Source organism: Poromitra crassiceps, assembly GCF_964638095.1.
Source record: "Poromitra crassiceps genome assembly, chromosome: 15".
NCBI classification, from domain to species: domain Eukaryota; kingdom Metazoa; phylum Chordata; class Actinopteri; order Beryciformes; family Melamphaidae; genus Poromitra; species Poromitra crassiceps.
The window spans coordinates 31,243,417-31,259,512 of record NC_139634.1 but is presented as its reverse complement, the minus strand read 5'-3'; the positions used below and the strand labels follow the sequence as shown (position 1 = coordinate 31,259,512).

At 44.2% G+C, this 16,096-nt stretch overlaps 1 protein-coding gene across 1 annotated transcript; it reads left to right on the top strand.

The window, feature by feature from the left end:
• Positions 1-322: 322 nt before the first annotated feature.
• sesn4 (sestrin 4) lies at positions 323-15,775 on the top strand. The gene is made up of 9 exons (XM_083652242.1): positions 323-456; positions 8,459-8,656; positions 8,933-9,115; positions 9,636-9,881; positions 10,607-10,721; positions 10,981-11,105; positions 12,180-12,346; positions 12,438-12,582; positions 13,816-15,775. The coding sequence occupies exons 1-9, from the start codon at positions 391-393 to the stop codon at positions 13,903-13,905; spliced, it is 1,335 nt and encodes a 444-aa protein (XP_083508368.1). The 5' UTR covers positions 323-390; the 3' UTR covers positions 13,906-15,775.
• The last annotated feature ends 321 nt before the right edge of the window (positions 15,776-16,096 follow it).

Here is a 16,096-nt window from a genome sequence, read left to right as displayed (position 1 = left end):
AGGGTTTCCACATTCCAATCATGGAAGTTTGAAACCCTCATTCGTGTTTTGCTTGCACCTGTGTGTTAACCCTGCATGCCCCCCCGTGAGAAGGGTCTATTTGGTAGTCCGAGCCTCCCTCTGACTAGCTGTGCCCTGGCCTGTTTTTCACTCTCTCAGCCTGTTGTTTGCAGATGTGCATTAGCATTTGGATAACCCTCTGTCAGCTGGCTCCGCCCCCTGAGCTCTGATTGGCCGCACTGTTACTGGAGCTGTCAGCACGGTGGAAGGTGTTCTGCGCTCGAGCTGCTAGCTGCACAGAGCAGCTTCTGCTGTGGAGGCTCTTTGTTAGCTTGGAAAGGTACCAAGAAAGACACAGCCGCATCCATGCAATAGCATACTTTTTGGAAAATGATCATCTGTACGAATACAATGGAATACCCCCTTAGAACCCAATGCCAGCGAGTCCAAAAACAGGTAAGTTAAACCTGGTATTCCACGAGACCGCAAAACATAGAATACCGCTGTAAAATAATTAAAACTAGCGGCTAACTAGGTTAGCTTCATCTAGAACTCCTGACTAACGTTCATTCATTTGCCGAGGGGGATTTTTCTCTCTCTACACAAACAGCTTGTCTCTTAACCAGCTCTCATTCAGCTTTCTTGGTGTCTTTTATCTGGCTGCTTGGTCAACTAACAACCAACGCGATGAATTAACATTATTTTCTCTCTAAACTTTTTACTTAGTGTGTTAACTAGCGATAGCTAGTAACGTTACAGTGGCTAGCGAGCGAGCATAGCCGCAGCAACTTAACTGATCTAACTTAGCTAACGGTTTAACGTCATCGAGCTAACATAGTGTTGAGGAACAGTTGCATTACGCTAAAGACATTTATACAGTTGCATGCATAGGAATTGACACCTTGCTCAACGTTAGCAGACATAATGTTTCCATCTCCAACAAATCTTTGTTATATAAAACTCGCAGCCTTACGTCAGCGTTATATGTTTAATAATATGCATTTTGGTATGAACTGAAATGTGCATATTTACAACAAAATGTAGCCATTGTTGTCTTATTCTTTGTAAACTGATAAGGTCACAATTACTGCATGAGCCATGCACATACATAACCAAGACCTGGTTCACCAAGAATGGTTTTCACAAGTCCATTGTCCTGCGTGGGTGTTGTATTGCCTTTCATTGATAACTTTTATGTTGATCCGATTTAGCCAATTACCAAAGCTGAAATGTGTAGTTATTGTAACAGACTTGCAGTCCTGGAGAAAGCGATAAATGACGATGACATCATCTGAAGATCTTGAGAAATTGTCGATCAAGTATGAGACTGAAGAAATGCAGTGGCATTTCTGACACTATAACAGTTTACGACCTGTATACATGATACAACAATGTAAATGTTCTTTTGACACATCGCCTATAATGACGATTGTTCCATTTTCCTCCTCCCAAATGTTGACGACTTTATTGTGCTGTTATGCTGGGTGAACTGGACTGCCAATCAAAGTTGTTTTTCTCTTCTGCTGTGCTTTTCATTTTGCAACAGAGAGGGGGCGCTGTTTTCAGTGCAGTCAAAGACATGTTTGCTGCAGCTTAACATCCAGAAATGGAACAACAGAGGAAGGAATGTGACCAGCCAGGGATTCAAATCTTTCACTGTTGTTTTAAGCACAGTCTGTATTGCTGTGCATAATTAAACACTCATTGGTTGTTGTTTATCTTCAGGTTCATTCAGTCGACATATAACACATATCTTTGATTGCAAGTTGGGTCTTGCTAGACTGTGAAAAGATAACACTGCCTTGTCATCTATTTGTGATATGAGAATGTAGTAATAGCCCAGGTGAATGGAACGGACATTCAAATAAACAGCCTCTTAGAATATTACCTGTAGCTCTGGCTAACTATTGATATCAGCCTGACCGTTAAAGTATTTGTACTGAGACAAATGGCCATACAAATGAAAAGGAGCCCGAGAGTTAACAGCTACTTTCAACATTTCTTTCCCCAAGCCCTCTATGCTAAAATAAGCAAAATTGATAAATGGCAGGCACCAACCATTTTTAGCAGCTGACTTTGATGTGATAAGTTGCGCATGCCTCTGGCCTATCGAAGCCAGTTATAAATTATCTCATTATTCTAATGCACCAGTCAAGGTCTCCTTGCTCTACCTGCCTGCCATGTTTTCTGACAGGTCCGATCATTCATTTGGGTTGGCCTCTCTTTCTTTCTTCATCCTGCAGCCGAGTGGTTTGTTTGTCTTGGTCGTGTCTGCTGTCCTACCCAGCCAGCAGCCCCCACTCCTCCCCGCGCTCCTTCCCGCCCCTCTTTGGGCTGCAGCTGGTTGTTTTGCGCTACTCCCCGAGTTCAGGTTGCAAAGCCAAAAACAGGCCTGGCTGCTTGTGTTTCCGGTGATGGAGGGGGATGAGTTGGTTCAAGCCGCCAGGACACTGACTGGCGCATGATATAGGGTCAGGAGAGGGACCCCTTCAGGCTCAATCGGAATGCAGATTGAATGTCCTTCTCCAGTATCTGCAGCCCCCTCCTGCAGCCCTCTACGCCCCCCCCCCCCCCCCCCCCCCCCCCAATCTCACGCTGACACATTTACCCTTGGAAGACTGCTGGCATCGTTTTCCCCATGTCTTTGTTCTGTCTCTTGGTCGTGCACTCCTCTCTGTTCATATTCTTCTGTGTGTGTGTGTGTGTGTGTGTGTGTGTGTGGACTGCATACAGTGCTGCAGTTTTGTTTGTCAACCTGTTATCAAAGCCTCTCTTTGTCTCCATTTACCTTTCCTCCCTTCAGTGATGTCACTCCTGTTTTTCATTTCATTTCTGCCTCGGATTTTGCTCTGATCAATAAACAAATGACCTCTTGCACGTTGTGAGGGGAGGCTTTTTCCTTTTCTTTTTTCTTTCTTTTTTTGGTTTGCCTTTTTTTGAATGCCAAATGATCTGCACCTGTGAATCTTCTCTCACAACAGGCCTTCTATCCCCCCCCCCCCTTCTTCTTCTCCCGGCCAGGCCACAAGTTTGAATTCATCTTGTGATTTGAATAGAGCAGCGCTCTAATATAAACATCAACATCGCCATCTCTTTGTCTCCTTCACCCTGAAGCTCGAGGCTGTTTTTCACTAGAAAAATGGCTTCTTTTCAAAATCAATAGCTTCTGGGCATAAGCTGTATTCATAGTTTTTCAACTTAACAAGTTGTGTGTACAAGGCCTTAGGCTAATATGCCTGTTTCAGACTATTTCTGTTTGCATCTCTGTATATCTGAGATTGAAAAGTGCTTTACACCGTTTACTAAAATTATGATGTCATGTTCTTTTTTTATATACAGTATATAACAACCACGCTCACACACACACCCTTCTCACCGGGGTTTTTTATGGCCACTAGTTTTCATGTGGATCCATAAATAAGGAGTTTTTTAGCCATTTGAGAAGGTATGCTATTGTATGTGTGCTGCTGTTGATGTAGAGATGCAGTGGTGTGTGTGTGCGTGGGTTTCAGGACACAGCTGTGAAATCAGCTACCGGTCTGAACCTTCCTATCTTGGTGTGTATTATCCAAATCTATTGATTAGTTATTATGAAAATGTTTAAATATGTAGGATGGACCACTTATGTGACATGGCACACATTTTGTTCACCGATTTAATCCAGGGAGTTGAATTGTAAAACAAACAAAGAGAGAAGAGCTTTGTCATTTGGGATCATTATACATGGTCGCGATCATTAAATTAACCCCAGAAAATTCAGATGCTTTGAAATGTTGGGGATGTTTTAAAATTCATATTAGACAACTTTGACACAATAGGCTGCTGTCTTGAACCGTAGGTTAATCTGACGTTTTGTTTTTCTGTAGTGTTATGGTGTCAGCAGCACAGCAGACTGTGTAGGATGTGTCATTTCCTGCCGTGAGACTGCACAGAAGTTCCTGTTTCGATCTGACATTTGCTGTAGTCTATGCCCAGACATATTCCTGAGTTGAGACAAAACACTGTTATTATTTTTATTATAATTATTAATTTGAAGGGAATATACGTTGATGCTGCGGCAAATTCCATCTCCTCTGACCATACATGTGTAGGTGGTGTCTCTTATCTTTACTGTACTAATTATAGCGTAAATTATTGTAGGCTTAATAGTGGTGCAAGACTAATGACATGACAGTTTAATGGTGACTGGCCTATAGAGATTTGCTGTGTTTTTCTGTTTGGATGGCTTTTAGTTTCTTCAGTGGGTGTGCTGCTGTACTGCTCTCTAGTCCCAGTGAAACATGATACACTCACCGAGCAGCACTTTATTAGTAACACCACCATACTAATACTGGGTAGGTATCAGCTTTCAGCTCCGTGTCAACTGACGACCAAAGTGACAGCCGGCTCAAGGCTCCACATGTTGACATTCTGAGATGCTTTTTTCTGCTCATCACAGTTGTAAAAGGTTTTTTTCTGAGTTACTGTCACCTTTCTGTCAGCTGCAACCAGTCTGACCATTCTCCTCTGACCTCTCTCATCATCACCAAGGCATTTTGGTCCACTCACTGGCTGTTTTTTGTTTTTCACACCATTCTGTGTAAACTCTAGATTCTAGAGACTGTTGCTCATGAAAATCCCAGGAGATCAGCAGTTTCAGAAAAATACTCAAACCAGCCTGCCTGGCACCAACAACAACCATGCCACGGTCAAAAGTCACTGAGATCACACTTTCCCCATTCTGATGTTTGATGTTGTGAACATGAACTGAAGCTGCTGACCTGTATCTGCATGATCTTATGCATTGCACTCTGCCACATGATTGGCTGAATGGATAATTGCAATAAGCAGGTGTTCCTATTCCTAATAGTGCTCGGTGAGTGTATGTTTACAGGGGAGTGGGCAGTGGAGTTGGTGGTGCCCCGTTGGCCGTGGGGTTCCCTCTAGGCTTCGAGAGTCTGTCATTGTGCCACCCTACTGCCCTGTCATAATGAGGTTGTGACATAGCCCCAGTGGGACCTGTCATAATGAGGTTGTGACATAGCCACAGTGGGACCTGTCAAAATGAAGTTGTGACATAGCCACAGTGGGACATTAGGGATCTGGCTTTTCATAAGTGACTGCCTGCCCTTGCATGTTTAATATTTGGGCGTCTCGTCCACATAACTTAAAGTCCCTGGAAACCAAAATCCACAAAAAACTTCTAACTATTACATTTAGGGTCTTATGTGAGTAATTGTGTGCCTCAGAAATTAATTGACATTACTTTCAACCCTAACCCCAAAAATCAACACTTTTCTACAAGGTCTGGATTTCCATTTCCTCATTGATGCTAAAATGCATGATCTTATCACGTCATAAGATTTAATCGAATCACACACACGTCACACGCATGCACGCACGCGCGCACACACACACTGACACACACAGTAGCGCAGCGGCAGAGATCTCTTCCTCTCTGTAAACCCTCTCTGTCTGTGCTATGCGCCGAGCAACGCGCGAACACACACACACTCCATCTCTCTTTCCTTCTCTCTCTCTCTCCTTCTCTCTCTCTCTCTCCGTTAATGGAGAGAGAGGTCTCCTCCGAGCAGGTCTCCTCCGAGAGAGAGAGAGAGAGAGAGGAGAAAAAATGACTTTTGCCATGACTGTCAAACCTAAATTTATATACTTTGCGATGTTCATCATCATTCAAATTTGGCTGGTGGCTTATTAACATAGGTTCCTGTGATGTGATGAACTCAAAATGCTAAATAATAAAAAAATATTTCTGGTTTCCAGGGACTTTAACAGCCCGACAACTACAAGTGATCTTTTTGTTTTGGATTCATTTCGCGTGGTGTGATGCATGACGCTGGCAGCTCTCTAACCAATGCTTCAAAGTGCCAAAAGCATGTTAGTGAACTACAATGACCATAATTCATTGAAGATGTGATGCAGGACATGTGCTCCCTCGAGTCACGTTGTGTTTGTTGTGTCAAAACAAACTGAATGGAGAGACCATTTGTATGTAGCCTCAATGCTGCAATGTCTTAGGTTATACCTGATTGAGAGAATTTGGTGCCTGGAAGAAAAAAATATTAGTTACTGGGCTCGACTCGCTAACCTTAACCATAAGTCGTCAATAACCCCCCCCCCCCCCCCCCTTCCGACGCCACCAAAGTGAACTCACAATCTGTGGGATACTCAAAGCAAACAAAGTGTAGGCTACATGTCTTAAGATGTTGGCTTGTACAAGGCCCAATCCCTTTCACCAGCGACCAGGCCAGTAAGACAGATTATGACTGGCTCACTATACTAATCTGCAGCAGTTGTTTTTGTAGAGGGGTACTTACTTGTGTGAATGCAGTAATGTCAATAGGTGTGACTGACAGGCACCTGTGTGCTCTGGGTCCTGTCCAGACCAACTCCCATGTTCATTGACAGAGAAAAGTGGGTCACGGTCTGTGTCCACTATTGCCCCTCTCACTCCCACCCTGTTCTCTGTTACCTTATCTCAAGTCAACCATGATGAGAATGGGCAGTTAAAATAATCCAAGTGAGAGGAGTGAATTACACGCGTAGTAGTATGTTGTCATGAAAATCATGTGTGTGTGATCCACCTTCTTCACATCTCAGCTCGGGTTCTATATACGTCGGGAGGTGGAGCCTCCTGCAGGATCGGGAGGAAACTCATCCACTGCAGGGAGAAGTGAAATACCACATGGAGCTACCAGTCAGATAAACATGGTGCTGGATGCCAAAGAGCTGCGTGGGGCTCAAAATTAAGTAACAAGCTCTGACTTGTCGCCATTCCCGCAACTCTGTGTGACATGACGTTGACCTTTGATACGAGAGGCCCATAATAATCCTCGATAGCAATTCATGCTGCTAAAGGGAGGAATCTCTGCCAGCAGTTGCATAGCTCAGGCTGCAGCGAAGCATTTGGCTTTTGGACAGGTTGTTGTGCACTCAGATTTCACACACAGGGGAGCCGGGGTCCTCACCCATGCCTGTGCTGAGTGCTCCGTCCCAAACACCTTTTCCTAGAGGCCAGTGTATGAGAGGGCAGGAGAGGTAATAAATGGCTTTGCCTATGGGCAGTCCAGCTCCCTCTCCACATGGGTCTGTTTCTCTTGGCTTCAGCCCCCCCCCCCCCCCCCCGCCCAGTGGTTCTTCTGTTTGTGTGTTTGGTCTCCTCCACTCCTTCACTGTGTGGAACTTCCCTCTGCAAGGCCTCCTAGTCCTAAGCCCTGCTTTCAGATGGGCTCCTTCATCTACGGTTCCTCCCAGCATGTAAATCCCCTTTGAAATTAAACTTTCTTACCCCCCCCTCCCCTGTTTACATTTGTGTATTCCGCAGCTTATAGTTTCTGTTTGCTTTCATGCAGGCATTCGACTTGTTTTGTGCTGTAAGTTCATGTTGGCTCATCTGTGTTTTGTGATACCATAGCGGACGGTTGTGGTCAAAATGTATCTGAGATGTGACCCTGCTGTAGCCACCATGAGTCAGTGTCTGTGTGCCTGCTGAGCCCCCTGCTGAGCAGCCATGTTTGCTTGTTTTATTTGGAGAGAAGAATAAGATGAGGAATGCAGCCACTTGCCAGTGGCGCAGTTATTACAGCATCACTGCAGCCGTTCCCCTCAGACGGCTCCTCCTCACAGTTGAGTTGAAGGTGTATAAGCTCACTCTTGGCCTATGAACACCGGGTGTGGACACTGAAATCTATACCAGTTGTCTCTCTAGTCCAGTGGTGCTCAAACTTTTCTGGCTTCAGTATCTTTTCCTGATTTCTGAATCCAAGTACCCCCTTTACCCGACTACAACATTTTGCTTAGAAAACCATTAGAGAAAACTAGCCTTATGATGCAATGGATGAATGTTATAACGCTTTTGAAGAATTTTAACATTACAAAATAAGAAATTGAGCAAAAGAGTTGCAATTAGTGCCTCCCGATCTGATTTATTTGAAGGTTTCATCATGTATTTTCATGATAGATTGTTAGATGCTATTTTCCTCTTTCAAGTACCCCCTGTAGTACCTCCACGTACCCCAGTTTGGAAACCAAACCACTGCAATTGCCCAACTTGCTTTGGCTACAAAATGAGTTTTGATAATGCCCAAAGGATGGTCAGCTCCGAGTTATTGGTCTCTAAACTGTGTTTGATTAAGAGGGAGCCTGTTTTTTCCGCTCTTTATTTTCTCCAGTTTTTCATTCTTGTGTAAACACTATTTTGAAGAGAACCTTTCAGACCGAGCACTTCATTGTATGAGAGCCGCAAAAACCCTTGAGGATGATCTTTACTGTGCCTATGGTTACTTTGCCCTCAGCATCATACACACATTATCTAATCTATCTATCTATCTATCTATCTATCTATCTATCTATCTATCTATCTATCTATCTATCTATCTATTTATCCCCCCCTCCCCTTTTTTTTCTTCTTTTCACCCTTGGATACCAACCTGTTCCCTCCTCTCTCTTGGTGTCTGTGCAGGTGATGGTGAATGCTGAGAAGGAGCGAGTGTCGCTGCTGTTCATGAAGGCTCTGGTCAGCAGGGGGAGCGTGGACGCCGTGTCTCAGCAGATGGCCTCTCACCCTCAGTACTTGGAGAGCTTCCTGCGCACACAGCACTACATCCTGCACATGGACGGCCCCCTACCACTGCCATACCGCCACTACATCGCCATCATGGTCAGTGATCTGGCTACGCTAACGCTCTAACAAACCCCCGAATCCTAATGCCTGGCCATTGTTTTCTGTAGTACTCTCTCAAACAACATATCATTTAGGGGATTTTGTTCTGTAACTGACCGTGCTGTGGAGGAGAGGGGCGAGCAAAAAGAAGATGTTCTCCTTCAGGCAGCAATAGAGTATTCCCAAATAATTAAAGAATAATGTGCTCTTTTGTTTGAGTTGGTAATTTCTCAGAATTTCTTTTCCTCAACCTCTTCTTCTGGTGCTTTCCAGGCTGCAGCGCGGCATCGCTGTAGCTACCTAGTGTCTCTGCACTCGGCCCACTTCCTGAGGGTGGGGGGCGACCCTCTGTGGTTGCAGGGTTTGGAGGCGGCGCCCCCTCGCCTTCGCCTGCTCGACCACATCAACAAGGTGCTGGCCCACCAACCCTGGCTCACTGCCTGCTCACACATCCAGGTACAGCCCAACGCCCAGCACAACATGTAGAGAGGAACCACACACGCACAACGTCATGTACATGAACCATGAGTAGGAATTCAATAAATAATGTGAATATATTGCAGTACAAAAAATTTGATTAATTCTGCTGTAGTGATCACAAATGAGATGGCTTGCCCATCTTAATTTCACAAGCTCTCCATCCAAATTGTGTTATTTGCACTTTATAATGACAAATTTAAATTGTTGATTATGATTCCAGCAAGCCAATGCAATTGCAGGAGAGATTTGTGGCTCAGAAATAAATATAATTCTTCACCGTCATACTTTGTTGTCACGGAAATGTATAGATGACATTGTATCGTGATTGCATCGAATTGTATCGTGAGATGAGCATATCGTCCCGTCCCTAATAATAAGGCAGCAGGACATTTGGTTTGCCTATATCAATTGCAGCAGTACTGTCCCACTCCCTCCCTATCCATGGTGTCTGTATGGTGTCTGTATGGTCATGTTGTGTTGTCTCTGATGCCTCTAGACGCTCCTGAAGACAGGGGAGCAGTGCTGGTCGCTGGCGGAGCTGGTGCAGGCGGTGGTGCTGCTGGCTCACTGCCACTCCCTCTGCAGCTTTGTGTTTGGCTCGGGCACAGACGCCGACTCTGTCCCGCTCCCCAAGTCTCCTCACGGCACCCCGCCCACCTTCTGCCCCTTTGATGCTGCCAACGGCAACGCCAACGTGCCCCTGTCCCTCGCCACGGCCTCAGAGCACATCGCACGACGACGGGTAATAACTGCTACTACTCGGCTGTTTCATTTCAGTCAGCGGCCTGGAGGATTCAGTGTTGCTGTACAGTATTCCTCCCCTCTGGGCTGTTGGCATGTTTGCTGTGCTAAAGAAATGCATTTGGTAGAGATTTTTCTTTTTCTTTTTTCTCTCCATAGCAGATCTACACAAAGTAATCTAACTGGGAAATATATGATAGAAATGGGTATGAAGGTGTATGTGTATGTTTGCTTAATTTGGCCAAAATATCTTCTGTTTCTCACAACATACCACTCAATTCTTCAAGCTTTTGCATTTTTTTTTAGCTTTTAGTGTATTGCTTCAGAATATTTATTCATCATGTGAAATAGATGGATCACTTATACCGTGACATTTGGCCGTGTCTGTGGGTGGGAAGTCGGTGGGGTATGAGTCCTGGTCGCTGCGCTCGCGCCTCCTCTGGTCAGTTGAGGCACCTTGAGGAGGGGAACTGGGGGGGGGGGGGACTGTACATGTATCAGAGGAAGCATGTGCTAGTGTACCGCTCTTCCCAGATCGGCGGAGGGGGTGGAGCAATGACCGGGACAGCAGGGGGAATTGGCCAAGTACAATTGGGGAGGAAATAGGAGGGGGGGAAACAAGATGAGTTGATGGTAACAATGCATTGAACACACCAGACGACATCATTTAACTGATGGCACGTTTGACTTCATTGGTCCTTTTCTCTCTGGTGTTTGTCTTGATAGTCGCTGGACTCCAGTTGTGATGTGGCCTATCTAAAAGAGAGGATTCACAAGTCCCACGAGGAGAGAGAGAAGAGAGGGGAGCGGCTCCTCCAGTCCCAGACACTCCAACAAACAGGTAACCTACTTGGCGAATGAGTACAGGAAGGAACACACACACACACACACACACACACACACACACACACACACACACACACACACACACACACACACACACACTAATACTCATCATCACTCAATATGTGATGGTTATCATGAAAGTTAAATTTAGCCCACATGGTGTGGAACTTGAGTAATTATCACTCAACTACATTTCTTGACGCACTCTCTGCCTGCCTTCTCTCTTCTTTCCTTTCATCGTCTCCTTTTTTTAGATATGGAAGAAGAGGAGGAGCTGATATACTTCGCCGACCCCTCGCGTTTTATAACAGACCCTGACTTTTGTTATCAGGAGTTTGCCCGCAGGGAGGAGGACCACTTCCAAGTATTCAGAGTGCAGGTGAGGACATCACATTTGACATTGCAAACGACGCCCACTGGGGCAGTAGTAAGCATGTGTTCTTGTCAATAAACTTGGATCAGTATTCAGTACCATGTGAGTATGATCCAGTATCATAGTCTGTCACAGCTTAGCGGCCTTTTGGCATAAACAGGTCAAGTTTCCTAACTGTTATTTGGTATTTGAATGGTCCGTTTTATGGCCAAAGTGCATTTTGCGCACCATGACCAATAATTGCTGATAATGCATCAGTGTGACAGTCAGAATCAGTTTGAGACGATCTGCCTCAGGTTGACTAACTTGCAAATGGCCACCGGCCAGATCAAGATGTGAATTTGGTGTGAGCACTCGGGGAACTGCAGGCAGAGCTGGCTCCTCACTGAAGTTTTCCACATATTTCAACAGATTTGTCAGGCGAGCAAATCCAAATTAGTTCCACAACTGGCACAAGAGAAAATTACAAATGATGACAAGAGCAGTTGCGCCTTATCTTTTATTTATTTGAGCTAAAAGTGGCTGCGTATTTAAATTGGATTTGCTGCATGTTTTGTTGACTCCATCTTGACTCCATTCTCTTCACTATTGTCCATATACTGTCTACAGTATCTTTTGAATGATGCTATGCAGTAATATTGTAGTGCTCAGTCTAGTGCAGTGCTTCCCAAACTGGGGTACGCAATACGCATACCCCTAGGGGTACGTGTAGGTAGTACAGGGGGTACTTGAGAGAAAGGGAAATGGACAAACGTAATAAATGATGAACATAAATTAAACGTTAAAATAAATCTGCTTAGGAGGCACTTAATTGCAACTCATTTTGTAATGTTATAATATGCAAAGGGTGGGTTACTTATCATTCATTCATTGCATCATATTTGCTATAGTTTTCTCTTGCAGTTTTCGAAGCAAAATGTTCTAGTTGAATAAAGGGGGTACTTGCATTTAGAAATCAGGGAAAGGGGGGTACTGAAGCCAAAAAAGTTTGAGAACCAGAGGTCTAGTGCTATCAAAGTGATGTCTTAATATTTGATAGCCTTGACGTTGAGTCTGAGTGCTGTTGTATTGACTCTACAGGACTACTCGTGGGAGGACCACGGCTTCTCCTTGGTCAACAGGTTGTATTCGGACATCGGGCATCTGCTGGATGACCGATTCCGTAGCGTCACCACCCTCCCCTCGCCCCACAGCGCCGACCTGAAGAGGGCAATTTGGAATTACATCCACTGTGTGCTGGGAATACGGTGAGAGAAAACACACTTCATTTCACACACTTTCTAAGAATAACTCCTAGAACTTTTTATTCAACGTATATACATGTGTGCATGGTTACAGCTATGATGATTATGATTATGGAGAAGTGAACCAGTTGCTGGAGAGGGATCTAAAGCTCTACATCAAGGCTGTGGCCTGCTTTCCGGATGTTACCAAGACTCCAGCATTTCTGCTGCCTTTGACCCCACTCAAACCTTCAGAACGGGTAAGACGGCCTTTACGTTACACCTCCTCAGTCTGTAGACGTTACACCTCCTCAGTCTGTAGACCGTTACACCTCCTCAGTCTGTAGACCGTTACACCTCCTCAGTCTGTAGACCGTTACACCTCCTCAGTCTGTAGACCGTTACACCTCCTCAGTCTGTAGACCGTTACACCTCCTCAGTCTCTAGACCGTTACACCTCCTCAGTCTGTAGACATTACACCTCCTCAGTCTGTAGACCATCTCACCTCCTCAGTCTGTAGACCATCTCACCTCCTCAGTCTGTAGACGTTACACCTCCTCAGTCTGTAGACGTTACACCTCCTCAGTCTGTAGACGTTACACCTCCTCAGTCTGTAGACATTACACCTCCTCAGTCTGTAGACCATCTCACCTCCTCAGTCTGTAGACCATCTCACCTCCTCAGTCTGTAGACGTTACACCTCCTCAGTCTGTAGACGTTACACCTCCTCAGTCTGTAGACGTTACACCTCCTCAGTCTGTAGACGTTACACCTCCTCAGTCTGTAGACGTTACACCTCCTCAGTCTGTAGACCGTTACACCTCCTCAGTCTGTAGACCATCTCACCTCCTCAGTCTGTAGACCGTTACACCTCCTCAGTCTGTAGACGTTACACCTCCTCAGTCTGTAGACGTTACACCTCCTCAGTCTGTAGACGTTACACCTCCTCAGTCTGTAGACCGTTACACCTCCTCACTCTGTAGACGTTACACCTCCTCAGTCTGTAGACGTTACACCTCCTCAGTCTGTAGACCGTTACACCTCCTCAGTCTGTAGACCGTTACACCTCCTCAGTCTGTAGACCGTTACACCTCCTCAGTCTGTAGACCGTTACACCTCCTCAGTCTGTAGACGTTACACCTCCTCAGTCTGTAGACCGTTACACCTCCTCAGTCTGTAGACCGTTACACCTCCTCAGTCTGTAGACGTTACACCTCCTCAGTCTGTAGACTGTTACACCTCCTCAGTCTGTAGACCGTTTAACCAGAATTCTGTTGCTAGGGAACAGTTTGGACTCTAGTTTATCTCCTGTTAGTTATTGTATTAGCAAACACTGCAACAGGAAGTAAGCTTAGTTCCAATTTGTGGTATTTCACTTGTATGGTATATATTTTATATTAATGTTTTTTATCTATTAATCCTGTTTTAAATCCTGTTTCATCCGCTTTCGCCGCTATTTCTAAGTAATTCCTCGAATTTCCCTCTCCCTCAGATACATGTGAATTTACTGGTCATGGAGGCCCGGTTGCAGGCTGAGCTCCTCTACGCCCTGAGAGCCATCACTCAGTACATGATTGCCTAGGTGCTTGGAGAGGCACAGAGTCAAACTCTCCAACGGTACAGAGAGACCAAGTTGAGATATACAAGGATGGAAACAGTAGCAGACAGCGAAGTGGGGGAAGAGAGAGGCACTTTGAAAGGATACAGAGCACTAGGCACACAGGTAGAGATGTACCTGTAAGAATGGTTCCCGCTCTTCAGACTCTGCATTGTGACGTTCCTCATATCAAACATCTCGGCTCTCAAAGGTTATGTGCAATTATTTACTAGTTATTTTAATTTGTAGCTATTGTTTTTGTGTTCCAACTTAATCTGTGACAAAAGCAGAGAGTGCTTCATCGTAGCAATGTGTTCCCAGTGGCCAATACTCTCCTTTGATGGTCTATCAGTTCTTTTGTATTCAACTATTCTTGTCTCTAAAACAATTAATCTTTTTTTTGTACGAGTTGAATGAATGTTATCGGGAGACCTGGCCATAAATATCTATTTTTTGTGACAATCCAAGTCAGTGTTGGTGGATGGTGAAGGACGGTCGTTCTGCTCTCAAAGCTCCCTAACATTTCATATTAGTGCTGGTCAAGAACAAACACAAACATGACACTGCTGGAGGTTATCGCATCACAATAGTTTCTTTTAATAAGCACTTTTTTTTAACTTTATATATTTATAATGCAAGGTAGCTTAGTAGTAGAAATGGAGACACAGTATGTGTGTCTTGCGCCTTTCTTGTCCACTGTATGATGTGTAACAGATTTTGAGACTGTTTGTCCTCCAACTTTCAGACTTGGCTCTAATTTGAAACCCCCCAGATTTGAGTGTAGTAACAAGACCCCCGATATTCCCAATACAATTCTATCTAAAATTCAATCTAAAGAATCAAAATGGAAAAAAGTAGTTAGAAATAAAGGAGGTCAGTGAGCTGTTTCGCACAGTGAAGAATAAGCTGAGCCATTAGCGAGTTTTGTTCCTTTTATAGTGACATGCTTTGGCAGTGATCAAATGAAGGAGAATCCATCACAGACCAAAAGTCAAGAAAACCTTGACCATTCATAAAATTAAAGTGATGCGATGGATTGGAGGGGGGGGGGGTGCCCATGCCCATGCCCACAAGTAGATCTGTACTGGTTTGAGTTTAAAAACTCAACAGTTCAGACTTGTGTTCTGAACTTTGTCAAAAGCTTATTTTGGTGAGCTGTGTTAAAGCAGATTACCAAGTCAAAATCCATGGTACAATTTGCAAAGCAGATAGCAGAACAAAGTGCAAGCTAGATTTTGTATCTCGTTTTTCTCTCTCTCTGTCTTTTTTGTTGTTTGGTTTTTGTTTTTTACCATTTTTGTAAACTATAGAGTACTATGATTGTTCTCTTGTTCCTGGGTTTGATGCGAAGTCCTGCTTGTTGCGCTGCACCCTGTTTAGATGTTGAGGTGTTGAAGACTCTTAGGATTAGCTGTTAGGACCCGCAGGACATGGACAGAAATAGAAGTGCTGGTGCATATCGACAAAAGCAAAAGCGCTGTAACACAGGTGCCTTCAGGCTGAACTGGAGTGTTGCTGAAGAGGAAGGACGTGACTACTGTGGGCCGAACGTGAGCTTTGGCTACAGCTGCCATTATTGGTGTTGACTGGGAAACTTCCCCCATCTGACTTACGTAGTTGGATGGGAACTGTTTGAAAGCGCTACAGACATCTTTTGGTGTCGGTCGATTGTTACAGTTGTGAATGTCTGCGTTTCTATCGGACGCCTCCTACAAGCCCCAGCATCTCAGCAAGAGCCTTTGACACAGATGGATGTTACAATTGTTCAAATTTACCACGTAAATAAATGGACAATGAACCTAAAAAATTAAATAAAAAAATAAAAAAAATAAAATGCAAAAAAAGTTCTTTTGGAAATGTGAAAAAAGTTTTCTATAAAGATGTTATATGAAAATAACTGCTGTCTTTTGTTGTGTTTTATTGTGGTAACATATCACCAACAGACTAAACACCTTTAAATCTATTATTATGCCAATATAATATGGTTGTTACGATTATGGGTTATGATAGAAAACCTAGGGATAAGTTAAAACATGAGCAGTATCTGAAAGTAGGAGTTCTTAGTTAAAACTTTGACATTCACACATGTAAAAGCATATTTTGAACAATCAAAACATTTTCTTTTATAGTGGTATGGTATCTCATGCATTTAGTTATGATTCAATACTGAGCAGAG

Coding starts and splice junctions, on each gene's coding strand:
- sesn4 (XM_083652242.1), top strand. CDS start 391: ATGATCATCTGTACGAATACAATGGAATACCCCCTTAGAACCCAATGC. Junction 8,657..8,932: donor GCCACTACATCGCCATCATG/GTCAGTGATCTG, acceptor GGTGCTTTCCAG/GCTGCAGCGCGGCATCGCTG. Junction 12,347..12,437: donor CACTGTGTGCTGGGAATACG/GTGAGAGAAAAC, acceptor GCATGGTTACAG/CTATGATGATTATGATTATG.